The following is a 27,523-nucleotide window of genomic DNA, read 5'->3' on the forward strand; positions in this document are numbered from 1 at the left end:
TCAATCTTTCAAAGTTAGATATTTTCTTCCAACGACAGAAACAAAAGAAGGAGAATAAAGACAAGTTTTTTTTCTTTCATTTTTTAAGAAAAGAATAAAGACAAGTTGTTTTTTTTTTCTGGTAGATAGAAAAAAATGACAGACATTATAAACTCGCACACACAAGTAGAAGTGTCGGGATTCCAACCCCAATTAAAGTATTCAACCTAACAATTTCGACATTTAACCAGTTGAGTTAGGACTTGTTGACTAAAGACAAGTTGTTTATTATGCCACTACAATATTTTATTTGGATTTCACATAAAAATATAAATATTATTCATATTCAGGATAGATGCGTGTACTTATCCATTGCCAAGGATGGGACAAGCTTGTGGTCCATAGAATAAAATACGTGTACTTCAATCCATGTGGTGGAAACAAAATGATAATAGTAACACTTAAATATGCATTTTGTTTATGAAAATATAGGCTATTTAAATTTTTATTTTTGAGGTTACTAATTCTTTTAATTTGACCGTGTAAAATTTAATCATTTGACTTTTGGTTTTAATTAGGTTTTTTTGATGAGGTGGACTGTCATTAGCCACGTGGTGTCCATGTGGCAAGTGATGATTGGGTGAGATGATTGGCTTAAATAGTTCTTTCGTCCCTGTAAATATAGACTATTTGAATTTTCGTCCATGAAGCTACTAATCTGATGTAATTAGGACCATTTTTCAAATGATTAATATTTGCAATGGCAAAATGAAAGGATTAGTAACTTTAAGGTCGAAAATTCAAATGAACTTTATTTGCAGAGACGAAAGACTTATTTAAGCCTAATAATAATAATAATGCTTCGATGGTGATATAAGGCAAAAAATTGTTCCACACAAGAATCGAACTTAAATTCTGTCGAACAATTTATTTTGTTAAAAAAAATTATTTTGATAAAAAAAGACTGGTTAAGAAAGACACAGAGATAAGCAAGCAATATCTGGTTTTATTTCTTTTGTTCGAAGGCAACACCTGGCATATGGCTTATCATTTGCTTCGTATGGGACAAGCTACCGTCCGTGGTCAAAATACTAATGCTATCCACCGACCATATGGTAAAATATCCAATTAGTACATTTCGGTTCATTAAATTAAAGGTTGTTATTAAGTAGTAAATGTTATTAGTACATTCCTTGTCACGATGTATTTTTTGTTTCTGGCTATGTCTTATGCCATCTAATAAAATTAATTTTGTTAAAAAAAAACTCTACAAGTATTTCAAAATTGATTCTTTCCTGCACACCTTGTATTTTATTTTTCTATATGTTCCTTCTTCGGGAGGTGATATTTGTGATAAGATTTGATAATAAATGTAGACACTTCTTTCTACCGATATCTAAACTTTGATTTAGGACGTTGAGAGATTTTTATACAAGTTTAATTGAATGTAAAATAAAGTTAAAAAATAAAAGTAAATGTCCACCAGAAAATTAGATATAAATGTCTAATTTTTATGTAATTTTGTGTCAGATCTTGAATATATGACAAATATTCATAAGTAATTTGTGTGACATTTCTCTTCACATTTTTTTATTGTTGACAAAGTGGATTTTCATTTGAGTAGCTGGAAAGCTACGCAACTCTCGATGATCAAAGGTCTTCCTAGTTATGATATGTAGTAAGTTCGAGCTGCTACTAGGATACTCTCAGGTAGAGGAGGTCTGGGTGAAGATTGTGCAGAATAAATATTGTGAAGGTGTTTATTAGGATGATATTGTGACGACAAAAGTTAGGCCAATTTTTTGGAGGGGAAGTGCCCTTTTGGGTTATTTTGAATGAAAACTTAGGTTAGAGAATTGGCGATGGTCTATAGAAAAAATGTTTGCTCAGGCTAGCGTGAGAGACCATTACGTGTCTCACACCGTGATTGACCGTGTTTAAGCTGTCTGATGTGTCTCAAATTAGAAAATTACCGTTGACAGATTTGATTTGGCTGATAAACATATGTAAAAGGCGAAAATACTCCTCGGCAGTTAACTGCCGAATTATAGAACCGGCTGTAGTTAACTACCGAGAAAAACTTCAACAGTAAACTATCGAGGAAAACTTCGGCACTTAACTGCCGAGGAAACTTCAAACCTGTTTTTTTTTTTTTTTTTTTACAAAAACCATAATTTGTCATTATTAATATTTATTGATTTTGAATGTTTCAATCATTATTTTGGTACATTTCAAACAATTGCAGTTTTATATTTATGCATATATATCTTAATAAGAATATCATTTAAATCTTCACGAAAAAAATAAAGAGCATTTAAGTCCTCAAAAAACATTTCAATGAGTGTAAAAATTAAGCTTTTGAATATTGTTTTGCAAATTACTTAAATAAAAAAAAAATCTCTGTGCACAATTATTTTAATGTGGAAAATATAACAACATACTATACCTTAAAAAAAAAATCGATGTGCACAATTATTTTAACTATTTTTTATTTTTATTTTTATTTAAGTAATGTGCAAAATAATATTCAAATGCTTAATTTTTACACTGATTTAAATGCTATTTTTATTAAGATATATATGCATAAGTATAATATTGCAATTGTTTGAAACGTACTAAAATAATGATTGAAACATTCAAAATCAATAAATATTAATAATGATAATTTATGGTTTTTGTCAAAAAAAAAAAAAAAAAAAGTTTGAGATTTCCTCGGCAGTTACGTGCCGAAGTTTTCCTTGGTAGTTAATGTAACAGCCCGATTTTTAGCTAGATTTATTTTAATTACTTTTATTATGTGTTTATGTGTGATTATTTGTGCTTGTGTGTATTTAATTGTCATTGGGTGCATTTACATGGATTACCGTATTAGAAGGGTATTTTGGTCATTTGGCGGGTAAGGGTAAAATGGTAATTTTGGTGAGAATTATTTTTAATATTAAGTGAGAACCCTTATTTTACTAAGTTACTAGTGTAGTGATTAGTTTTTACCGTTAGTGACCGTTGGTTATATTTTACCGTTGTTAGTAATTACCGTTGAGTGTATAGAAACTTTCTAGAATTGTGGTTTGAATAGAAACGGGTTAAGCCCACTAAAATTAAGTTAAGCCCACTAGGGGGATATAACATTAGGGTTGTGAGAGCAAATTCATTCATTCCTTTTCATTTCACTAAGTTAGAGAGAGGTAGAGAGAGAAGTGAGAGGTGAAGGAAGAACAAGGGTTAGAGAAAGGGAGAAACTTGAAGATTGAAGCAATTAGGAGCTAAAGTGAAGCCCAAGTTTGAATTGATCATAACCTAAGGTAAGGGGGTTAGTCTTCATCATAATCATAATTGTTTGTTTGCAATTTTTCTTGGTTTGTATGAAAAAGTGCTTAATTGAGTGAGAATTCATATGAACCCAATCTCTAATTTTCGTGCTCTTGTTTTGGTGATAAGATTGAGTATGTTAATTGAATGATAAATGAATTGTTGGTGATGAAATAACATGTTCATAATGTATGAAAATGGGTTGTTGTGAAATTATGCTTAATTGATGACTTATGACATGTTGTTGTTGAATTAAGGTGAGAATCAAGTTTTGATTGATGCTGTTGTTGCTGAGACATGTTGTTGTTTATGATTTATGGCTTGGGTGTTCATATATCATGATTGTTTGTGAGAAATAAGATGTTGTTGGTGGTTTTGTGAAATTGGTGAAGTTGAGTTAAGTGTTCATGTGAAGGACCAAAATGAACTTTTGATATATATGGTTGTTGATTGAAATTTTGTTATTGTTGGATGAATTGAACCTAGGAGAATTTCTGTTTTCATGTTGTGGTTATGTTAGCTGAGTTGTTTGGGAGAAAGCGGGTTTTTCGTGTGAAATGTCGATGTTTAAGCGTTTTCACCAATAAGTGATTATGTGAGGTTTTGGAAAATGACTTTTGGGATGGTTGAAACATGAAATTCTTGTAGATTATGATAGTGCCAAGTGTTAGGAGCATGTAGGCGAAAACGGCATCGAAAACGGATTAACGGTTTGATTTTTATGCGCGAAAACGTAGAAGTTGAATTTTGCATAGTCTGCTACTGTCAAAATCATGAAGCGATCTTACAAATCGTGAGGTGATTTTGACAGAAACAACAAATTTTCTGCATAGCCTGATGTTGTCGAATCATGAAGCGATTTCGCAAATCATGAGGCGATTTTGACAGCAACATCAAATTTTTCTACTCAGTCTGATGCTGTCAAAATCATGAAGCGATCTTACGAGTCATGAAGCGATTTTGGCAGCCTAGAAACCTTAAAAATGCAATTTTCTTTGATCCAATTGTTTCAAACTTATTCCTAAGTGTAGGGACTTTATCCTAATCATCTAGGGATGTTTTTATGGAAGAAATAGCTTTGTATTAAGGGCTTAGTGAGTCCTTGTGTTTTCTTGACTTTAATGAAACATTTATGATATGAATCTTTGCAAAACTTGAATTTAAGTGAGTTGGCCTATGAAACGTTGATGTATACACTACTGCACTCATATGTGATTTGTGTTTATACATGGTTGAGGTCCTAGAGTTTATTTATTTGGTTTTAGTTCATTTGTTCTAATCATGTAAAAGGTGATATTTCGGATGGGAATGTGAAAAGTTGTGAAATGGGTTTTTCATACGAACTTAAGTTGTTCTTGGATTAATGTTTAATGGTCCGGAGGCAACTTAAATTCATGAATACATGATTGGTTAAGGTTGTTTGAGAACTCTCAACTTGTCTATGTTGTTTCGTCTTGGGAATTGCCAATGTTGGTCGTTTGCCACTTGACACGGTCTTTGGTCAAAAACATTTCTTGAACTAATTGTCTTATGAATTGTGGTGACTATTCTTATATGGCTAAGTGAAGTTATATGAATGAATGATTGTTTTGGATATGATGTTTATCATGAGATGTGCATGCTATCTTACTTAGAATGTAAGGAATGCTTGAATGGTGAAACTATATGATATAGTTGATGTTGAATGACATTGTTGATTATTGATAATCATGTTGATGTGTCATGGTGAATACGATGATTTATTTGTGTGGGCATGTTTTCTTGATAATGCAATGTTGTGGAGATAATCAATATAATTGGGTGTTGTCCTATATATTGAGGTTGAGATTGTGAATTGTTGTCGCATTATCGAGTCCTTATACATGTCCATGCATCATAGTCGTTGTTGCTGTAAAAGGGATGACTCTTTTACTTCGAGATTATTGTAAGGCAGAGGTGAGCCTTACATGCGATGTTGACTTGTCCATCGGAAGGTGACGACCTTGTTGAGATTTGGTACCACATGCATTTATGTGTCAATAAGTGCATATCATAACATGAGTCTTATGTGAAATATGTGATTGGTGATGAAATGAGATGAATGATTATTGATGATTGTGAATGAATATTTGTGAATTGATATTTGTTCCTGATACATGTGATTGGTGATTGTTCATGAAATATGATTAATGATTGTTCATGGCTTATGATTGGTGACTGTTCATGATGTATATGATTGGTGATTGTGTATGAATAACTGTGAATTGATATTTGTTCAAGACACATGTGATTGGTGATGATTGATGTGCGATATTGGGGTTTGATGTAAGTATTGATGCGGGAATATTATTATTGACCAAATGTAGGATGTTTATATTGAAATATTCATGTTAATTGTTATTTGGATTATGATAATGTAATACTTACCCCCAGTGGATCTGTGATGGACCGCCTGCCTATCTGTATGGATGGGTAGACGTTGTGCAGGTTTAGTTGCTTGGTGAGTTCTTGTGCTTGGTGGATATCGAGAGCTTTCTCTGATATCGGTGTTTAGAATTAGTCGGCTCTGATCTAGGCTTCGTTGTGTCGGTCTAGATTAGGTTATCTTTGGATTTTGTTATATTTGGAGATGACCCGTTTGTTGGGATTTTGAGATGCATCTATGTTGATGTAATTTATTTATTCATAACATGTATATTTGAATTTACTCTGGTTTATATTCCACTGCGACTGTTGAGGTTTATATACATGTTTATTGGTTTTTGAATTTTGAATGTGGCGTATCCTCTATTTATTGAATAAATGTATTATTCGCATGTTTAATTGCTTTAATAGAAGTAGGGTGTTACAGTTAACTGCAGCCGGTTCCATAATTCGGCAGTTAACTGCCGAGGGGTATTTTCATATTTTACATGTATTCCTCAGCCAAACCAAATATATCAACAACAATTTTCCTCAAATTATATGGACTGTCCAGTTTGCTTACCAGAAAATTGTTGCCATAGTAATTGCTACTTTTTGGTGAATGCTATGGTGAGGTAGGGGTAAAGTACTTCACTTGTGATGAACAAAATATAACCGTGAGATATGATCAATGGTCATGATCTGAGGAAATTAACAGCTAGAACTTTTTCACACACAATATAAAGGGCATTGGAGAACCATTAACATATTGGAAATCTTTAAACCATACAGAAAAGCTTTTTTTTAAAGCAGAATCTCATCATGCAGCAACTCTTTGGTTTTTTTTATTTTTATTTGTGGAATAAATAAATTCTTACTATAATTTATTTAATATTTGGTGATGATTGTCAAATATAAGCAATAAAGAGAAATTTAATGTAAAGGGTGAGTGCTTTGAACACAAAAACTGTGATATTTCCATTAAAAAACAACAAATTTGTGTTTTGTATTGTATTAGGATCTGGGATGTCAAACACCTGCAACATGAAGCACAATTTCAGATCTTGATTGAAGAAGAGAGATATTTTTCATTGGAACATATTTGGGATAGAATACTTAGTTATGAATGTTACTGTTTTTTTGTTGGGAAAACTTATGTGGAAAGTTTTGGTGTATGAGGAAGAAAGGATTTATCATCAGAATTAATGTTCGGAGTATATTAGATTTTAGGCTTAATGATGTGATTAGTCCTTGCAATTAGGCGTCATTTAAAAATACGTCCCTGTAATTGCTAATCCTTGCAATTTACCCTTGCAATTGTTAATCATTTAAAATTTGGTCCTTGGACCAAATTAATCACTTCCAACTCAGCCGTTTACTGACGTGGCGCTTCTAAACTTGTTAATACTTGACAAGTCATCTATCTTGCATGGGAATGGACCAAATTTCCCCTCTTCATCTGAGACCAAGGCGGAATGACCAAAATGCCCTCCGATCCATCTTCAATTCATTTGCATCGTATGAACTATTCTGAGTAACGAAATTAGGGTTTGAAAAGGGGAAGAACGTGAATGAAGAATCTACCTGCTCTCTGATATGGATTGAACGAAATGAAGTGGTCTAACTCATTTTCAATGCCGAATCCAAATACAATAGAGGTTTCAAACTCGAATTCGAAGATCACAACGTCTGGAGAATCATCACGACATAATACGGGTATGCTAATTTTAAATGATGAACTATGTTTTTTGTTGTTGTTTTTTTGTGAATGTATGTGTTATTAGTTGTTGTTTAGAATGAATTTGTTGTTTTAGTTTCATTACGGGTATTGATGTTAAGTTTCCACCATTTCTAAATTTGGGTTTAATTTTTTCCAGATATGGGTATTGATGTTAAGTTTCATTACGGGGGTAGGTTTGTTAGGGATTGGGTTATTTGTTACAACGGGGGAGAAGAAACGTTGGTTGAAGGTTTAGATCCTAATAAGTGGTGTTTCTTTGAGTTAACTGGAATTTTGAAAAGTGATTTGCTAGTTAAAAAACCTTTTAGGTTGTGGTGGATGTTAGATGAAGATGTTAGTTTTAGGGTGATTAAAGATGACGCCACTACTGAAGTTGTAAAAGATTATGCACTTAAAAAAAATCTGTTGTAAATCTTTTTGTTGAACATAATGTTGATGAAAGTATTGTTGTAGTTAATATTCATAATTATGATGTTGGTGAGGAGTTGGGTGAGAGTTATCAGGTAATTAACAATGAGAAGGGTGAGAGTTCTCAGGCAGTAAATACTGACAAAGGTAAAGGGCCATTAGTGTACAGTGATAATGAAGAAGGGGATATGGGTGGTCTAAGTAGCAGTGATGATGAAGATGATGATAATGATAGGTTAGTTGATAGTGAAGAAGAGATAGCACTTGGATTTGAAGATGTGTTTGAGGAAGTGGATAATGACAATTTGAATGAAGATAGTGGGGCAAATATGGCTGGTGAAGAAACAAATGTGCAACTGGATAATATAGCTGATGTGGATGCCACTGATTGGGGAAAGGAGTATGAGAGTGAAGAGTTAGATTCTAATGATCCTGATTTGAGTGGTGATGAGAGAGCACCTGCTTATGATGTATTTAACCCTAGCCAACTAACCAAGGATTATGTGTTCATAGTTGGCATGAATTTTAAGAGTCTTAAAGAGTTCAAGGATGGTGTAAGGGAGTGGTGTGTATTAAATGGGACCCATATTAAAATCTTAAAAAATGATAAAGAAATGTGTAGGATAGTGTGCAAAGATTCCAACTGTCTTTTTACAGCCCTTTGTAGCAAGATGGCCTATAGTCATTCATTTAAATTAAAGACATGGTATGAGGACCACACATGTGCTAGGGTTTTAGAAAACCGTAGTGCTGATGCAAACTTTGTTACCAAATATGCCCTTGATAAGATGAGGACCTCTGAGATGAAGGTTAGTGATATAATGTCAGATCTGAGAACACACAAATCAGTTGGAGTGTCATTTTACATAGCTTGGATGGCAAAAAAGAAGGCCAAGGAACTCATAGAAGGGGATGCAAGGAAACAGTATACCTTACTGTGGAGGTATGCAGTTGAGCTTCATAGGGTGTCCCACGGAAATAGGTGTAAGATAAATGTTGAAAGGCTGTCCTTGAGTGTTCAACCAAGGTTTAGCAGGTTTTATTTTTGTTTTGACGGTTGCAAGCAAGCCTTTTTATCAAGTTGTAGGCCATTCATAGGGGTGGATGATTGTCATTTGAAAACCCAATATGGATCCTTGGTTGTAGTGGGTAGAGATGCAAATGACCAATACTTCCCTTTGGCTTTTGGAGTTGTAGAGACTGAGACAACAGATCCTTGGAGGTGGTTCCTTACCTTACTGCTTGAAGATATTGGAACTAACAGGAGATAAAAAAAATCATAAAACTTACTTGCCAATCGCGACATCTCCAGAACCTCCTGCCTTGATTCTCCACAGTCGTTGCTATGTAAACAATCATCGGCTTCATAGGTAAACAACGACACATTGGAAGCATCCCTCGAGATGTTGGCAATGAGGGAGGGGAAAACTTGCCACCATTGAAGTAGGTTTCATACGAGTCCTTTGTTGAGGTGTTAGTAGACATTTTCAAGGTTGATGACAATGGGGTTTTCGGTTTTTCAATGGAGAAGGAAAGGACGAACTAGCTTGAAATGAAGAAAGGAAGAGGAGGATTGCGGTGACAGAGAAGAGAATAGGTGGGTTTATGAAGATGGATCGGAGGGCATTTTGGTCATTCCGCCTTGGTCTCAGATGAAGAGGGGCAATTTGGTCCATTCCCATGCAAGATAGATGACTTGTCAAGTATTAACCGGTTTAGAAGCGCCACGTCAGTAAACGGATGAGTTGGAAGTGATTAATTTGGTCCAAGGACCAAATTTTAAATGATTAACAATTGCAAGGGTAAATTGCCAAGATTAGCAATTACATGGACGAATTTTTAAATGACGCCTAATTGCAAGGACTAATCACATCATTAAGCCTAGATTTTAGTGACATTTGTATCTTCTAATTGTGAGAAAGAAAGGGTTGAACTCATCTAAAACATAGATCTAATCTAAGGATAAAATTTATTGCCTCACCAATGAAGTACCTTACCATTACCTTATGTTTTTTTTTAGAGCAACCATTACCTTATGTTGGCGCCACCATATTATATTATTTGAAAGCAGTAACTTATTGTAGAAAAAAAAATCAACTTTAACTTGCAATTGCAGGTAAAAAATCCCTGCCCACTGTAAGAGACATGTAATGCTCTCTCACGCTAGAATGTTGGATGTCGAGGGGTGTCTCAACTCGGTCGACGCGTTTATGGTGCATAAGGAGCACCCTGCATAAATCTAGAAATGGTTTTGGAGTACAACTCACAGAATCCATTTTCACAGCAAAATGGTTTTGGCATAATTTATGCAGGGTGCTGAAAATCCTTATGCAGGATGCTGGAAACCATTAAGTACATCTAATGATTTTGGAGTACAACTCACAAAACCATTTCTGAATTTATACAGGGTGCATAAGGATTTTTTTATGCACTATAACCACGCCCGACTTATTGACCCAACTTCTATTAGTGTTTTAAGCAATAAGCATGCTAGACATGTAACGTAAGGACTTATTGACCCAGATTCTATGTTGTTGAACAAAATAGAAAGAGAGGCAGTCATGGGAGGCAATCATGTGATGATCAAGGAAATGTTACAAAATCAAATAACCAAATTTCTTGTCGTTAATTAGCAAAATCCGAGTACATTGATTGTAATTTGTGCTTTAAATGGTATGATCATGAAGTTGAAAGTGTAACCAAGAAACAGTGTTACGGGTCAAGGTGCATCATAAGTTGCCATTATAGCAATCCTTAACATTTATAAGAAGCACGACTAAATTTCAGGACTGCTGACCAATTAGCTCGTAAATGCCATACATACAAATATTAGACACTACACTAGGGTGTCTACCTATCTGATAGAGAAAACAAAAATTGAAAGGATAATCAAACAACAGAGAGGGCTTTGATATTGCATTATTGAATGAAAGGATGGTTATTGCAGGGAATTGTGATTCCTAAATGCCCAAAACAAGCTCCCTCAGAGGGAACTAGTTCTGACCTTACAAAATGATACCATCTTAATGGATACCTGATGGGATAAAACTACAAGTGCACGGTTCTATCGAAGTAGTAGAAATAGAGTATCGTTCCGACAGGGAGTTGTTTAAGTCAATTAACTTTAGTTGATGATTAGAAGAGATTAAGTTGCAAAGTTGGGGTTTTCAATTGGTTGAAAGAAAATATAATAATAAAAAGAGCTTTGGGATTATTGGTTCAGCATAATGACAAATCCTTCACAAACCAAAACCTTAAACTTAGAACCTTATGTTAGACCTAATTTCTAAAGACCGGTTTCTCTTTAGCCTCTCATATTTCCTTTCAGTCCTAATGAGAGTGTTCTTCTAGCAATCAAACCTATTTCGCTGATTTGATTACTAAAAGAAGCTTTAAAGTTTAAAACATCATATGTCTCAAGGATTGCAAAGACTATTTCGCTGCCTTTGCAATCTCTGTCTAAATTCACTTGTTCGAATATCAAAACTCCACTCTCGTTTTATGATTTGATATCTGAGATGATGAATTAACAATTATCAAACCTTCCATTTTCGCTTCTACAGTTTGATAATGTTAATTCATGTTAAAACAATGAATTTAGATTAGAAATTAGGGTTAAATAAAATTAAGGGTTAAAGTTTGGTTTGATTAGGATTATGTCATTAGACTTATCCAACAATCCCAAGACAAGAAGAGTCTACTCACTAACGTTCATTGTAGACATAGAAGAAAAGAATAAGAACATAAAATAAAGGTTGGACTTTTATTCAAACAAACAATTGTCCCTTTGTTATTTCCAAGAACAAAAGATGATTTGTTGTGATGGCTAGCTACTCTATTTATAGTTTACATTCGACTTAAAACCTAAGCAATACATCACTAGAATGTTCCGCAAGAAACTGCGGACTTTTCGGTCAAAATTAAATAGAGTAGCTTAAAATCTAAGCAAAAGCAGCAAAAGGGAATCCTGGGAGGTGGAATGGCCGTGCCAAACTTCGGACTTGGGGGAGACATATTTTTGTCTCCAAATCTTCGTATTTTTGCTCCGAATTAGCTCCAAACCCCTTTCTTTTACTCCAAGATTCAATCCATCAAATATTCATTCCTGAAATATAATAATATGCAACTGAAGTAAACTAGCTCTAAAAGGAAATAATATTAAAATAAAATAAACTTAAATCTAATTACAACGAAACCAAATATTATATTAAACTAAATAATTATTGACTCATCAATACCCCTCAGTCTCACATCTGATTCGCCTCCTTTTAACGGGTTTCCCTCATCACCCTGGCAATTCTGTTTTACCACTAGCCACCTCAGCATTCTGTTTCTTTCTCTTTGTTTTTCTTCACATGCAATCACATAGACCCTCCAAACTTCGGTCCCAACACTTGGGTCTTTTCTGTAGTTATCAGTTATCACTATCCATGTTAGTGTCCATAATTCATAGATACATATAGATGAAAAATAATGCTAAATTTGACATAAAATGAGCACAGAAACAAAAATTATATTATAGGATAATGATGATACAAACTCCTAAGATATAACAATACAAATTATGAGACATAAAGAACTTTGTTTTGGGGGAGGGAGAGGAATTTAGTATTAATGTTAACTAGATTGCGACCCATGCGTTGCGTGGGTGTAGAGTTATTTTTGCAGTTTTTGTTAGATTTTTAATTAACGTTGAATGGGGAATATCGTGAATGTTGAGTTATTAGTTCGAATGTCACTAAGTTCGAAAAATAGACACCTCGTTTGTACTTTGTTGTTCACAATCATCTTTCACATAGGGTAAGCAAAATGAAAGCAGAACGTGAACCATTAATTTGATAGCACGCTAAGAATTGTTATAGTAATCAGGTGATGTAGTTGTGAAAAAAGTCTAATTATAAAGCTTAATACCTATAGCATAGTGATGAAGAGAAATATAGACCACATAAGCTAGTGCCTCAAAGAATACATAAAATAAAGTAAGGTAATAAGGAATGGCTGCATAAAAATTGTTGTATTTATTCAATTCCAAGTGTTCAAATGATTCAAGTGAGACCTATAGAAACACAATCAAAGAACACGTTCAAATGATTGATAGCTTGCATAGCTACGACAGGACTGTCCATACAAGACGGATCGAGAATAAAAAAGACAGAAGAATACCCACAGTTAGACGCCTCACCGTGACAAATGAGCCTTTATAAGAACCACTGCCATCATAATTCAAACATCTGCTCGACGATCTTCCATGTGCCAGATTTGCAAGCAACATCGTTTTCATAGTCGTACGAAGTGTCTAGTGGCAGGAGGGAAAGTTGTTTTTACAATTGTGTGCGGAGGGGTGTAAGCTCTAAGCCTCTATTTAGAAAAGGAAATTTGAGCCACAAACTGATATTCTACAATCATTCAACTTGATATGAATGCAGCTCTAGCTTCCAACATAAAAAATAATATGGCTTGCACAATTTACTGCTATCTAAAGTAACGATTAATGAGGATCATTCCTGAATTGCATTATTCATTGAATTTGCGAGAGGCATTTAACAAAGGCAAAAAAAATATTTCTGTTGCAAAGACAAACAGATAATTAGAACTAAAGAAACACCACAAATGGCACTAATCACAATTTTATTTCTGACTTTGATGCCTCCTGACTTGATCTATCTGAATTTTCTTTTGGACCAATTTTAACCACGCAATTGTCACATTAAAGGGGAGATATATAATGTAAATGGAGTAGAACTCAACTATTAAACACAGAACATGTTCATTAGAGTCAACTAAGTTTATGTATTAGAGACAGAAAGTTACCCAATTAGCACAATGAACAGAGGCAACGAACAGTATTCAATGGAGAAGGGAGAAGAAGACACATGATGAATGCACATAACAGAGGTCTGGTGGTCTGGTCGCACAATTTAAGGAAGCTGAGGCATTTGTATTCAGAGTATGTGTAGTGTGATAGTTTTTGCAACGGAAAAGAGAAAATAAATCGGGGGTCGTTGCACATGTATGAAACGGTTAATGAATTGGAGTTATATAATAATACGGAAGAATATGCTTTCTGAGATCCTGAAGATGTACACATCAGAAATTTGACGATGTGGCAAACATAAAGATGCGGTGGCGGCAGAAGAAACTTGGGAGCTAATTTAATATATTTTAATAGAAAGATTTAGTAGCTGACCTTAGTTAGATAAAAAAAAATAGTAGCAGATCTTTCCCAGGCGCTACATTTCATGTTGCTTCTCTCCATCCGCTGGCATTTCATCAATCCTCAGATGATAATCTTCTTTCAATAGTTTCAATGCATTTGTTTCTGAGATTTCACCTTGCACATAACTTATCAACTCATCATAGGTGGCTTGAGAGAAATGACCCAGTTCCCTACACGTCCCAAGAATCTCCAATGCCAACTCCAAATCTCTCTTTTCTTTCATGTGATCAATACATGCAGCGAAAGTAAACGGATAAGGTTTCCATCCTTGTGGACTTGCCAATATTGCTTTCTTCATTGTATAAACTGCTTTATCCATATCGTTATACTTATAATAGCCATGCGCCAAACGATCCCATATTCTTCCATCTAATTTACCATCTCTTTTTAAAAGCCTCCCAACATATGCTTCTGCCTTTTCCAACATTCCATTCTTACAATAAGCACTCACCATCACATTTGGAATTCTGACATCAAAGCATGTATTTCCAGATTCCCATTCCTCTAGAATCGTCTCAGCTCCATCAATGTCATTTAGATTGGATAATGACATTAACATAGAAATGTAGGTTGAATGGTGGGAACCATTTAAGCTTTTGCAGATATTCCAAATTCTATACACATCATCCTTTTTCCCAATAGCAGCATACTTAGTTAGAAGAGATTGATACACAGCTCTCTTCGACTTTCCTCTAATCAACTGTTCAGATTTTTTCAACACTATCAACGCCTTGTCAAATTGGCCAACTTTAATATATCCATCAGCAACAACAGAATACGTGAGCCAGTTCAAAGTTATGCTGTGATCAACTTCCATCTTCGCCAATAACTTCTCCATCTCATCTATGTTACTAGTAATCGCATAAGCATTGAGCCAACTAGTAAGTGTGGAACTGTTGCACATTTTCTTCTCTTTCATTTCTTTCATCAGAGCAACCAACTTCTCGTGTTGGCCTGTCCGAGAATAGAGCTTTAACAGAACATGATAACTCACTACCAAGTCTTGTTCATTATTGGAAGAAGACTCTTTTAATTTCTTCATGATAAGTTCTGCCTTCTCAACAGAGTTGTATTGTGCATAGCAATGCAACAGAGCACCATAGACCTTGAAATCTTTTGATGTGTGTGGAACACTGTTAAAATATTTCACTGCTTGATCTAGACCGCGGACTTTACCTATCAAGTCGAGACGTGTCGCAATATCTCCTGATAATAAATGAAGGTTTCTTTCATTGCTCATCCATTCTGATATCTAGCACAAGCAAAACAAATTCTTAAAATAGGTTCTTTGAGCTTAGAACAAGCTTAAAAACACGCATATGAGAGGCATAAAGCAGTGTAGTTAAAAAAGATAAATTTTAAACCTTAGTTTTTACATATTAGTTCTTCAGTAGTCTCACCACATTTTTTCAAAATAAATAAATTAGTCAATAATAAAATAGTTCATTCTTTATGAAAAGTTGTATAGGTGATGGGTCTTAGGGTTCAGCATGGAGGCCCAATGGTCCAAAAGTTATAAACACGTAAGTATTCCCAAAAGTTTATCAGTACTTAAGTTGCTTAGGTGAGATGGGACTTAGGGTTCACGATGGTTAGAGATACCCTCAATGCTCGTAGAAGAGGTACTCACATCTTACCCACGTCCTTATATTGGTAGCGGAATTCGAATGCAAGTTCTGGTAATTTAAAAACATAATTATCTCATTATATATTTATCAGAGTGGCAAATCAGTCAAGGTCAGAAATCCTTCTTATCGAACTTCTATAGCTATTATGCTACTATTTTGGTGTTGACTTGGAACCTTGGAGTGTGATAATCTCAAGGTCTCACGTTTGATCTGTGTGCCAATTTTGGTGGGCTAGTTTGACTTAAAAAAAAAAAAAAAAAAGTGACAAATCATTCATTTTGGTAGCTACTACTCGTCAGTCGTCAATGCTCCTTATTTACCGATACTACATTCGCAATTCACTTTCGAGAAACCAACATAACCAAATGATGGAATGTAACATTATCATCTTTTTAACTTGAAAAAAACAGCATAATAAAATTAAATGAAAGCACTGAATCATCCATCCATGTGGAAAATGTGATTGAAACAATAGAGAAAGAGGACCTGGAGGGCTTGTTTGAAGCGACGACGGGTTCTGAGTTGCTTGATGAAAAACTGTAACTCAGAATGGTTGATATCTCTGCCTTCTTGAATCCATTGATTTAGAATAGGAGTCATGGGAATGATTGGGTCACCGGCTCTGGAAATTCGATGGTAGAGGGTATCAGTTGGTGTCGAAGAGGAATGTAAGAGACGAAGAGTGGTGTTGCAATGGTTCCATCTTGACCTAATCAACTTCAGCATTTTCTGGTCCAAAGGAAAAGGCTAGGGTATAAGGGATTATGTTATGAACTTCACAATTTTGTAAGAGAGCTGAGAACAATACTGTACAACCACTTTTCGAGTAACAATTTTCTATGTTTTTTTTTTTTTTTGGTTACAATTTTTCTATGTCTTTACTTTCTCTCCCTTGCTTTGATTTTTATGTCAAACCTCTTTTTCTTTTTTATAAAATTATGGTTGTGCAAAAGTTGTCAATCAAATTGTTCTTCAAATAACAAAACTTTTTTTTTTCTTCCAATGGTTATTGTGGTTAGGGATGGAAGAAGTATATTAATTAATATTTAGACTTAAATATGATTCACAATTCAGCGATTTAGCCCCAATAAAAAACAATACTACCTTCGTCCCTAATTATAGGAGCCTTTTGCAAAAATTACGGAGATTGAGAAAGTTGGTTGTAGTATTAAATTTGTATGCAATTATTATTGTTTTTCCAATTTTATCCTTAAGAGAGAGAGTTAATTTATGTTTTCAACATAATATTTATTGTTGATTGAAAAGAAAAAGATGCAAAATAAATAAGGGTATGTTGGTAAAGAAATAATTAATGTACTTATAAATACCAAAAGGGTCTTATAAAAAGAGACAATTTTTTTCTTCTCAAAAGGTCTTATAATTAGGGATGGAGGTAGTAATAATTTTAAACTATAAAGTTTGTTATCTTTTGCAGTTTTTTGACTCATTCAATTTTGAATCAATCAATACACACGTACCACACTTAACTGAATAAATAAATAAATAAATCCAAGTGTGTATTTGTTGAATTAAAACAAAAAGGGAAAGTGTGATAAAAACAAAAACAAAAAGGGAAAAGACACAAAAAAAACAAACTATTTAGTGCATCTTCATCAATCTCTTTCTTGTCCAAACCCCGCAACTTGGTTATGCTTCTTCCCTTTTCCTTTGTATTTTTTCTCACCACTACAAATGTTTCTTCTCTAAACACAATTTCAACTTTCAACAAATCGATTATTTTTCAAAATCTTATTCATAAAACAAAATCGGGAAACCAAAAAAATCTTCTTCACCTTCACGAAACACTCCATATCTAGGGTTGGATGGATGAGAGGCAACAGTGGCGGAAAATACTCAGGTACGGTGGCGATGAGTCTTTGCAGTGGAACGAAAGGTATCTGCACGCATGTTAGCACTCCAACGCTTTGTGTAAAGTGTTGTGAATAGTGAATCATACCTTGAGGGTTAAGCAAAGTCACCCTTATATAGGCGCTCGTGAAGATAATTGTCTCCGGGTTTTGCACGTGTGATTAGGGAGCGGTTAGAGGACACATGCAGGGTGATCCTCACGTGAAGGCGTGCTTTGATGCGGTGCGGTGCACTAAAGTTGGCATGTTCCTTCAGGCGCGCCCACACCTGTATTTGCCTGGTCCCCCATGATTAATCAGATAGATCGTTTGGATTCAGAAAGTTCTGATTCGGATGCTACTCAGGAATCTGAATTTTTTGTGGATTGGCGAGCGCAAAATCATGGCCTTGCTTGTGGCGCCGGCTCCTCAGGCGCGTCATCTTCTCCTGGCGAAGTTGCGCATGTTCCCCTTTTTCCCATTCTTGGAGTCAGGAGCATCAAGACTCCCCTCCCACTGAATCTACTTATAGCTTGGACGCCGACCTTACCCCTTCTGAGCTACAGTTGAGGTATGACTTAGAGCAATTTGTGCGTTCGTTTGAGCTGCAGGACAAGGATCTGGATGATCCATCCAAGCTAATTAAGAAAGTCCAATTTGTGGAGACTAGGATGGTGATTAGAGGGAAGGATGCCGCCCATCAAAGGAGGATTTTTGGTGAGTAGTAGCGATGCTTGTTCATTGCTTATTTTGATGTTATCTTATGGCGGCTGTCGTTTGACTTTTACTTTGTTTTTGTGCATATTCGGTGGTTCTGTTGAGTATGTTGGAGGCCATGAAGGAGGAGATGAACACTCCTGCTGTTCCCGTGGTGGAGGAGGAACAACCTTGTGGTGATGACAGAGTCGTCCCTCCGGAGATTGCCCTTGCCGCAAAGGCGGCTGATTCTGCAAAGGGTTAGAGTCTGTCCCGGTTGTTATGGGAGAGGGCGACTCTAAAAATTGTACATTCCAATAACAACCTTGGAGGACAAATTCCATCATCACTGATATATTTGACTCTTCTTTCTTTTTTTGATTTATCATATAATAACTTAATAGGTCTGATTCCAACTAAAACAACTGAACAATGAAAATTAAATTTTTTAGGTATGTCTTATAACATGTTAAATGGAACAATTCCACGTTGGTGTTTTTCTATTTGTTTATTGTAAATGTTGCATCTAAATGACAAACAGGTTAGAGGGTCAAGTAGTGAATTACCAACATGTTCTTTGCAATATTGAATGATATTTTGGACCTTTAGATAGAATGAGATGGTGAAATACATGACCATGCTGAAATGAATCAGTATTTGATATAGGACTTGTTTATTATTACATGTCTGCTTAAGCATCTTCATTGGTGAAAAGGGAGGTTATTACATGTCTACATCTACATCAAATGTAATATTATTGGCTCTGATGAGTGAAAAAAAAATGCAAAGAACAAAACTCTCGTATCGTTCTCACGGCTAGAATCCATGTTAACATGCTCCAATTGTATAACTCAGGAATAATCGATTCTTAAATCTAAGAACTCACTTAAGAATACTGTTGGAGATGCTATGAGACTGATAAAAGAATCTGTTATAATTTTTAGAAAATTGTAAAAATGAAAAGTCAACGAAACCAACACATGTTAGTACACAAGTGACAATAAGTTTGGCTCTAAACATGAACCATGTGTATACGTATAGTTCCTAATTATAGCTTGTAATCAAGACCAGCTCCATATTTCCATGCCTCAAGATGTCTTTTCCACTGGAAACTCGTCATCGATGGAAGTGTATTCAAAAATGGCCTTGCAATTAATGGAAAGTGTGAGAGCAAATGATATATAATAATATCATTACTGATTTTATATGCATTCTTGTAAATAGAATCTACAGAATAATAAAATGGTTCAGAAAGGACCTTGCAAATGAAAAGACTATTACCTCACAGCAGGATCAGCAAAGGTCGCGAGAAAGGTGTAATAGCCAAGCATCAGAAAATGTCTGGACCAATCGAGTAGTACGGGAATACCAACCTGAAACAAGATCAAATTCTAATTATTCTATATTGAAAAAGTTGATTCACTAATTAATTATATTGAATATTTTATTATAGGAGCTAAGAAGCAAGAATCGATGGACAAACTGCAAAATTCTAAAATTTTGGCCACAAGATTAATTTGAACAACGGCGAAGCATAATTATGCAAGCAATTTTTATCACTAATATTAACACTGATATTGCTTGCTCAACAAGAAAAGGCCTTAAGGTCATGGTTGACTGATATACACACACGGACGTCTAATCATAATCTGTTTACGATGTCAGCGCGCATAGATGTTAAACTAAAATAATATAATAGTGAAACACATGAATCACCTGTTTGAATATGGATGGGAGTATTTGAGGCCGTGTTAACATAACCAGGCCTAGTGTCTTCGAAAGTGCCCCAAACTGTACAACATCCTGCAATAAATAAATATTTCTTAGGACTGTCATTATTCCCAGATTAAAATTGGATAGAGTTTAAATTTTAATCCTAATTAAAGAAGTCATAAAGGAAGATTAATGAAGGGTCTAAGATATCCACCTGCAGAAATGGTCGTAGCACTGGATCTCCAAGCCTCTGCAAATGTACAATCAGTGTTGTCAATTAAAGATTGCAGAAAACAGAGGTTTGTTTAAATTCCACAACACTGAAGTGCTATAGTGCCACTATTTGACAGTATTTTGTACTATACTGTATCGTGGAACAAAAGAGATTTATTCAAATTCCATTACGCTATAGTATTGAGGAATAGCACTGCCAATTAATAACATTGTGCGAAATATGATACAGAAGCAATCATTACAATGAGATAAAAATAATCTCAAATGATGAGTGAAATGAACCTGCATACAACTAAAGTTGGCATAAAGAAGTTCATTGATAAAATCTTCGGGAACATCGGACTGTTGTTTTGCTGACATTGCTCTTTGGAACAACCATGAAGCACTCAAGTTGGGCTGCATTAGACAAAAATATTGGTGATTGGCTTCATGTAAATTTCATGAATTAGTCAAAAAAGAAGCAAAAAAGTACCATGTATGGATTCAGAAGAGAGAGGTTGTATGAGTCAAGATAATCACCATCGATTGCTTCCTGTATTCCTTCATTAAATTAAATTGAAGAAGGAATTTTATTATATCAGTGCTATTTCTAGTTCATCTTCCTTTCATCAGTTTGATATTAGTTATTCTTCTGATAATTTTCCAAAACCTTTTCGGCCATAAACTAAAAAAAAAACTAAATGATCTATATTTTGACAATCACCGATTTTAAAAACAAGTGAACCATGTCCAGCAATAATGCAACAGAAAGGCGTACCAGCTGACAGTCTCCCAAGATGCCTGGTCAAGCTTCCAAAACCACCAAATGATACAGGCGATTGTATACCACTGGCATCACCAAACTAGAAAATAAAGCGTCATTGCTTTAATATTATAGATCTTCAATGACTTAGTTTCGCAAAGGTTCAGAAGTGCAAAACATAATATACCTGCAAAACTCTACTAAAAGCAGCTGGTAGCGGGCTGTGAGGTGCTCCATATCAACAAACAGTTCCGTATCATAAAAAAATGGCAATAAAATTGTATTAAGAAGATATGAAATAAATATTTAGGAAATTGAAGATGTTTGGAAGTGAAATAAAGCATATCATGTTATCTACTTTCAACTAACTTCATAGCTTCAGATAAGTTACCATACTGAAAATAGATAGAAAGAGAGAAAAGTTTATATCTGAATGATGTGTTGTAAAAAGTATTAAAAACTTCAAATGTTCCTATTGAATGAAACAATTGGATCATGTGCCAATAAAGAGAAACAAGAACTTTGAGTAAAAGAAAATCAATTATATATGCATGATTTGTGACATTGAATGGAAACTATAGTAGAACTTAATTCATTTGTAAGCATATGGTCTCATGCATATTAGTACCTCTCACGATATGTGGGAAAGATGCCATAAATAACTCTCAGTATCTCTAGATTGTCAAGTGGAACACCCTATCATATAAAAATTGCAAATGCAGACCATCAAGCAGAGAGCAGCAGAACTGAACACGGGAGAATTAAAGAACACATCAGGCCAACTGTAGATGTTTGGCATAGACTTGAAGAAAATAAATATTTGAAGAATGTAAGGTACTAACTTTATGGATTGGCTTTCGTCAACAACAAAATAAAATTTTCTGGTTTATTAGCATAATCAATGCAGTATAGAAAACTGGTAGCGTAATGGTAGATGCAACATCAATTATGTGACATAAGTGAACATATAAGTAGCGTAATGGTAGATGCAACATCAACTGCTGTGGTTGAAATTCTAGTTTGGTTTTGAGGAACAACAAATTGAAAAGAAATGGATACCTGATATTCTGGCATCAGATTCCAGTATTCTTCCAACAATTCTTCCAATTTTGGCGATCCTGGTTGAGGTTCTACATAAGTGAACATATAAGTAGTACGGTCAAGAGGACCTGATCCTGCTGGAAATGCCTGTGAAGATTTCAGTAAAATTCTGTAAAATTAAAATTGAGGATATTATAGTTCAATTGATGTAGTAAAAAGTTACCTCCCAAAAATATTGTGCTTTTGAATCACCAACTCTCTTTACTGATGAGCTGCTGAATATGACATCACTATTGGAGTTATTCTCAAAGCCACGTGCACAGGTTCCAACAACAAGGCAAACACCATCAGGCTTCCTCCCACGTCTTATCTGTAAAATCATAGAATATGATACTGAAAGAGGGTTGAGAAAGGTTTGAATATTCATTAATCTTTCATTAAATGCTGGACAACATACATATGCAAGTGTAATAGAAGACCTATCTGATGTTTGTGCAAATCCAAATCATATCCGATGTCGCATATGAGCACTCTCAACAACAACAAACAAGCCTTATCTCACTAAGTGGGGTCGGCTACATGGATTAAATGACACCATAGTGTTCTATCATATATCATATTTCTATCCAACTCATTAATCGCTACATCTTTCTGAGTAGTTTCTCTAATAGTTTTCTAGGTCTTCCTCTATATCTAGTGATTTGACTACCCTCCACGTAATCTACTGTTTTCTCTCTAAATACCCAAACCCTGCCTATGTTAGCCTTGATATGCATAGTCTATCCCAAGCCCATATAAAAGGAGAGAGTTGTGTTAGGAAGTCAACAACCAACGGAAAACTTTGTTGAATTTCTATGACATGGATCAAATACAATGCGAGCACTCTCACAAGTAAAAAAAGAAAAGGAGGAGATATAAATGGAAACCTATGCCTATATTACATGGCATGAAACATGTGAAAACACCCATGTAATTATGACATGATGAAAATTATAGACTATCTGCTTGAAAGAAATGTGTGAGCAGAAATCCCTGACCTGTTTTACAACAGGGGAAAAGTTCCCCATGGCATCAATTATAAGACGAGATGACAAGACTTTGCCCCCAGAAAGTTTCAGAACCTGAAAATAAAATAATGCATGTACTCATTTCCTTACAGTCAAATGAAATTTTAAATATTATCGTTCTTCTGTCACATAAATCGATTGGAAATTTGGAATTTCCATTTCAGTGCTAAGTTCATGTATTCTATCTTTGCATGATTCACCATACAACTTTATGCAATCGTTTTGCAGCTGATCCTCATTTAGATATAATTATCTTCCAATTACGATAATTCAAAATAGTATGATTATAGAAATAGCACAAGATTTCACTCATTACAAGTTCTACAGGTTAAGGTAAACTCACAGCAGCATCCTCGTATACATTTATGAAGGAGACACTGTAACCCTCAAAAAAGACTCCACCGAGGGAGATAAAACGTTTCTTTACAATCTCTATAAGCCTAACAGGCCTGCAGTGGCAGAGAAAAAAAAATTACAATAGGCAAGATCTGAATCTTCAACAGGATCCTGAATTTAATACTTAAATTATTGGGAACTGCAAGCATATAGTAAAAATAAAATGCATGTTTCCGAGAGTAAGCTGAGACAGACATTCAAAAATGAAGTCATTAACAAAATAAAAACATAGATAAAAAGTACTAGATTATAACTGAAATAAAAGAAACACAATTATTATAATACTTCACAGGTATATATTGAATTAGTTTATGGGAAGGAAACTGACGAAACACCGAGATTAAGAATGTTGTTGACCCAGATATCTCCTTTGCTTTCAAATCCACATCTATTCTGCATTGTTCATGAAATGACATAAACAAAGATAGTTTAAAATAATTTCAAAATACAAAAGGAGAAGAGTAAATAGCATAAATCCTTAAGAGGTAAGAAAATGGCATGAAGCTATGGAAGTATATTTAAAGTGTGTTTAGGCATGTGAACTAAGTATATTCAAAATGAAATTAATGCATTAGTTGAGTTATTACAGGATTAAATTTTGCTGTTGTGACTCTTTCAATGTCATCTTCTTCCAAGATTCCAACTTCAACAAGTTCCAGAAGCTCCTTTCTTGATATGTTCCATTCTTGTTCTCTCTAATGATCAAAACAGCAAAAAACCACTCAAAAACTAATTGGATCTTTAAAAAAATTTGATTGACTGTTTTCTTCCTAGGATTTAATGTTTCAATGCAGCTAAAATTACCCCTTTCAATACATTCCTTTCCACAATTGCCACTCGAAGACCCCTTGCGCACAAGGCGGTGGCAATGAAAATTCCAAGAGTTCCTCCACACACTAACACATCATATGAACCTTCTATTTTATCAGCAAGATCAGATGAGGTAAACAAGCTTGGTATTGTTGAGACAATTTGTTGAGGTTCCTGCACAACTGCAATATATGCATATTATTACATAAGAAGATTACCAATTCATCATACGCATAAGGTTGTCTCATTTCCTAATGAGTAGTAGCAAAAGTTTTAAAGAACCGTCCGTTACTGAGAAAAAGGCCGCGACAAAAAGGTATAGGTAGCCGAAGTTACCATTTTTCACCATTTTTACAGAGTGAACAAAAATCACGACGAAACATTGTTACGGCCGCAAAAAAAAATGCCGTTCATGACAATAGACATAGCATCCGGATATTTTTTCAATTGAGATAGATGAAAATCATATTTTTCGTACATATTTGATCATAAATTACATAAGTTATCTCCTTATCTAGTTTAGAACTCCAAATCTTTCTCTAGTTTATGTTGTCTAAGTTACTATCAGTATTTAAGAGTTGTACAATGTTGTGATTAATTCACACCGCAACAACCGCATCCGTACCGCAACACCCATAACGGCCGGAATCGCAAAATCCTATACGCGACCGCGGCCATTATTTAAACCAATATTTCAATTTGAATGTATGTCCGATGTTCGATACATACTGACATATGTGGTTACATTTAATTAAATCATTTTTTCAAATTATTAACACCTTGGTATCGGGGGTGTCTGTGTGTGAGTGCTAAGAAATCATTGAATGACACAAACCTTCTTGAGGTGAACAAATATTTGACCATAGCTGGTCTAATCTTTTCAAAGCTTCATACGAGTATGCTCCTCCAGCTCCACCAACTTCACCACTCACAGAAACACTCTCCATTATCCTCTATTAAAAACAAAAAACAAAACACCTTAAGATACAAAGAAAAACAAAGTTGCATTATAACATAACACATATTAGTATGTTGAAGAGGTAGTAGCTTAGTACCTGGGTTTTGGAGGGAACAGCTTGTGCTCTGAACCTGAATGCTTTTCTGCTACATTTCTTCTGAACCAAAAGCTGTGATATTCCATTGATGGGTTGAAGCTGAAGTAACGACATAACAAGAGAGAAGTTATCACCCCTTTGTTTTTCTTCCTTTTCTTGTCTGATTAATGTATTAAAGAAACCAAATTTGCGCACCACAAGTGAACACGTTTAACCACAAAAACTGTCTTGGTCGTTTCCTTCAATTAAAAAAAAAAAAAAAAACTTAAACACGCTTTTGGCCCGTAGCTTTATCATAGTTGCGATTTTAGCCCACTGTTAAAAAAAATTGACTCAGTCAACACCCACGAGCCCCTCAGTTAGGTGAGTTGGATGCCACACCACATGTGTATATTATAATTAAAAAAAAATAGCAATTGAAAGGGCACGTGACTGTTGGTTGAATTAGAGGAATTAAATGAGTAAATCACCAAATTGATCCTTGTCTTTGTACCAAATTCTCAAATTGGTCCATGACTCTATGAATAACTCAAAATGGTCATTGTCTTTGTCAAATGTTTCTCAAATTGGTCCTTGACTCTATTAGTGTTTTGTATTTTGAACCAAATTCTCAAATTGGTCCCTGACTCTATGAATAATTCAAAATGGTCTCTGTCTTTGTCAAATATTTCTCAGATTGGTCCTTGACTCTATTAGTGTTTTGTATTTTGAGTGTTAATGACTCAATGTCTTTTGGATATTATTTAGTGGTTAGTGACATAATGGTTTTTAGATCTTATTTGATACGTTAATGACTTAAATACAAAACAACTAAGAGAGTATAGAATCAATCTAAGAAACATTTGACAAAGTCAGGAACCATTTTGAGTTATTCATAGAATCAGTGATTAATTAGAAAATTTGGTAGAAAGACAGAGACCCATTTGGTAATTTACTCGGAATTAAATAAACTAAAACGAAAATAAAAAACAAATCCTCTTCTTCATCATCAAACACAGAAGATCTTTAATACAGAAACCCAGAACCCCAAAAAAATTATCCAAATGAAAAATTAAATTTTTCTTTGTTCATCTTCTTCACCCAGCACCATCAAAACACAACCGAACCCAAAACACAAACAAAAGACAGACTCAATGAGAACAACATTCAAAATCAAACATAAATTTTGTGGTGGGATTTCTATAAAATCTTACAAAAATCAATACTGACATGCATAACTTCACAATATATGATCCTTTTTCTCTAGATTCTCATACAATCTCCCTCCATTTCTTAATATGTTCATGGAACTTGGGAGGAATTCCTGAATTTTTAGTTGAGGAATTTCCAGAACTACTTGAGTTTGGACCCTCGCAAGCCCAACCCATTGCTCTCTCAAGCTGTCCTTGGGCAATAAAAGAAGGTTGTTCGCAAGACTGAAGGCTATCCCTTGACGACGTGATTTTTGAAATGGAAGATTGTATATTTTCCAATAACTTAGACCTGCTGAGATTTAAAAAGATTGGATACAAGTTGTCACTAGTATCAAGATACTTCTCATATGTGATTCTTCTGTTATATGATGGGTTCAAACTATTATCACATGTATCCATTCCATCTGAACTACCTCAAGGGTAGTTTTCCGAAGAGCTTCTTTCAACTCTAATACTATCTTTCCTGAATTTAGTTCCTTTATAATTTGTTGTTGTAAGATGTTGAACTGATGATGTTGTTGTTGGTGGTGAAGATGAAGATCTTTTCCTGCTCTTCATATCGAAGATCTCACGTGCCCCCTTCCTATTCTCTCTCTCTTTTTTTTTTTTTTTTTAATTATTTAAATACACAAGTGATTTTTTCTTTTAAATTTAATTGAAAACTAATTCACTGGCGTCCAAGTCACTTAAGTGAGGAGTCGCGTGGTGGTTGATGGGGGCCTTAAGGTTGCAAAATAGGGTAAATTTAGAGGTTGAAAAGTGAATTTTTTTTAGACTTAATTGCAGTTTTGGCCTCCTATATTTTAAAAAATTGCGATTTTGACCCCTAATTAAATAAACTACAAAACCGCCCCTTAAATATTGACTTTTTTACAGTTTTGGCCCCTATGCCAATTTTGACCAAATCAAAGTTGATGTGGACGCCACATATGTATTTATTTATTTTAATTATTAAAAAATAAAAATATATACTACCTCCGTCCCTAATTATAGGACCCTTTTGAAAAAATAACGGGAATTAAGATAGTGGATATTTGTATTAAATATGTTTGTAATTACTATTGT

At 34.6% G+C, this 27,523-nt stretch overlaps 3 protein-coding genes and 2 long non-coding RNA genes across 10 annotated transcripts; 2 read left to right on the forward strand and 3 right to left on the reverse strand.

Moving 5' to 3' along the window:
* Positions 1-7,280: 7,280 nt before the first annotated feature.
* Positions 7,281-9,090, forward strand: LOC112417376 (uncharacterized). Its single transcript, XM_024772986.1, has 2 exons — positions 7,281-7,386; positions 7,865-9,090. The coding sequence occupies exons 1-2, from the start codon at positions 7,281-7,283 to the stop codon at positions 9,088-9,090; spliced, it is 1,332 nt and encodes a 443-aa protein (XP_024628754.1).
* Positions 9,091-11,657: 2,567 nt separating this feature from the next.
* On the reverse strand, positions 11,658-14,000 carry LOC112417074 (uncharacterized). 2 transcript variants are annotated; one of them, XR_003007535.1, is made up of 3 exons: positions 13,631-14,000; positions 12,058-12,224; positions 11,658-11,924 (listed from the first exon to the last, which is right to left on the reverse strand). It is a non-coding gene; the product is annotated as an uncharacterized lncRNA (long non-coding RNA). The 2 variants fall into 2 exon arrangements; XR_003007534.1 differs by lacking the exon at positions 13,631-14,000 and adding an exon at positions 13,002-13,624.
* Positions 14,001-14,006: 6 nt separating this feature from the next.
* On the reverse strand, positions 14,007-17,682 carry LOC25502626 (pentatricopeptide repeat-containing protein At2g20710, mitochondrial). 2 transcript variants are annotated; one of them, XM_024771863.2, is made up of 4 exons: positions 17,622-17,682; positions 17,458-17,539; positions 16,151-16,393; positions 14,007-15,288 (listed from the first exon to the last, which is right to left on the reverse strand). In XM_024771863.2, exons 2-4 carry the CDS (start codon positions 17,473-17,475, stop codon positions 14,050-14,052), a joined length of 1,500 nt encoding a protein of 499 aa, XP_024627631.2. In that variant the 5' UTR covers positions 17,476-17,539; positions 17,622-17,682; the 3' UTR covers positions 14,007-14,049. The 2 variants fall into 2 exon arrangements, with proteins under 2 accessions (XP_024627631.2, XP_024627633.1); XM_024771865.2 differs by lacking the exons at positions 17,458-17,539; positions 17,622-17,682 and having other exon boundaries at positions 14,007-15,281; positions 16,151-16,288.
* LOC120579853 (uncharacterized) lies at positions 17,681-18,769 on the forward strand. Its single transcript, XR_005645595.1, has 2 exons — positions 17,681-18,228; positions 18,334-18,769. It is a non-coding gene; the product is annotated as an uncharacterized lncRNA (long non-coding RNA).
* A 245-nt stretch (positions 18,770-19,014) lies between these two features.
* Positions 19,015-27,021, reverse strand: LOC25502625 (uncharacterized). Of its 4 annotated transcripts, none has more exons than XM_039832555.1 (19): positions 26,475-27,017; positions 25,266-25,364; positions 25,046-25,163; positions 24,205-24,392; positions 23,988-24,095; positions 23,729-23,793; positions 23,348-23,453; positions 22,975-23,058; positions 22,161-22,307; positions 21,956-22,084; positions 21,525-21,592; positions 21,084-21,117; positions 20,912-20,996; positions 20,627-20,694; positions 20,437-20,550; positions 20,135-20,170; positions 19,924-20,010; positions 19,489-19,580; positions 19,015-19,352 (listed from the first exon to the last, which is right to left on the reverse strand). In XM_039832555.1, exons 1-19 carry the CDS (start codon positions 26,478-26,480, stop codon positions 19,256-19,258), a joined length of 1,731 nt encoding a protein of 576 aa, XP_039688489.1. In that variant the 5' UTR covers positions 26,481-27,017; the 3' UTR covers positions 19,015-19,255. The 4 variants fall into 4 exon arrangements, with proteins under 4 accessions (XP_039688489.1, XP_039688488.1, XP_013445627.1 ...); XM_039832554.1 differs by having other exon boundaries at positions 26,459-27,017; XM_013590173.3 differs by lacking the exon at positions 26,475-27,017 and having other exon boundaries at positions 25,266-25,502.
* Positions 27,022-27,523: the final 502 nt, after the last annotated feature.

The sequence above is a fragment of the Medicago truncatula genome, chromosome 4 (assembly GCF_003473485.1).
Source record: "Medicago truncatula cultivar Jemalong A17 chromosome 4, MtrunA17r5.0-ANR, whole genome shotgun sequence".
NCBI classification, from domain to species: Eukaryota; Viridiplantae; Streptophyta; class Magnoliopsida; order Fabales; family Fabaceae; genus Medicago; species Medicago truncatula.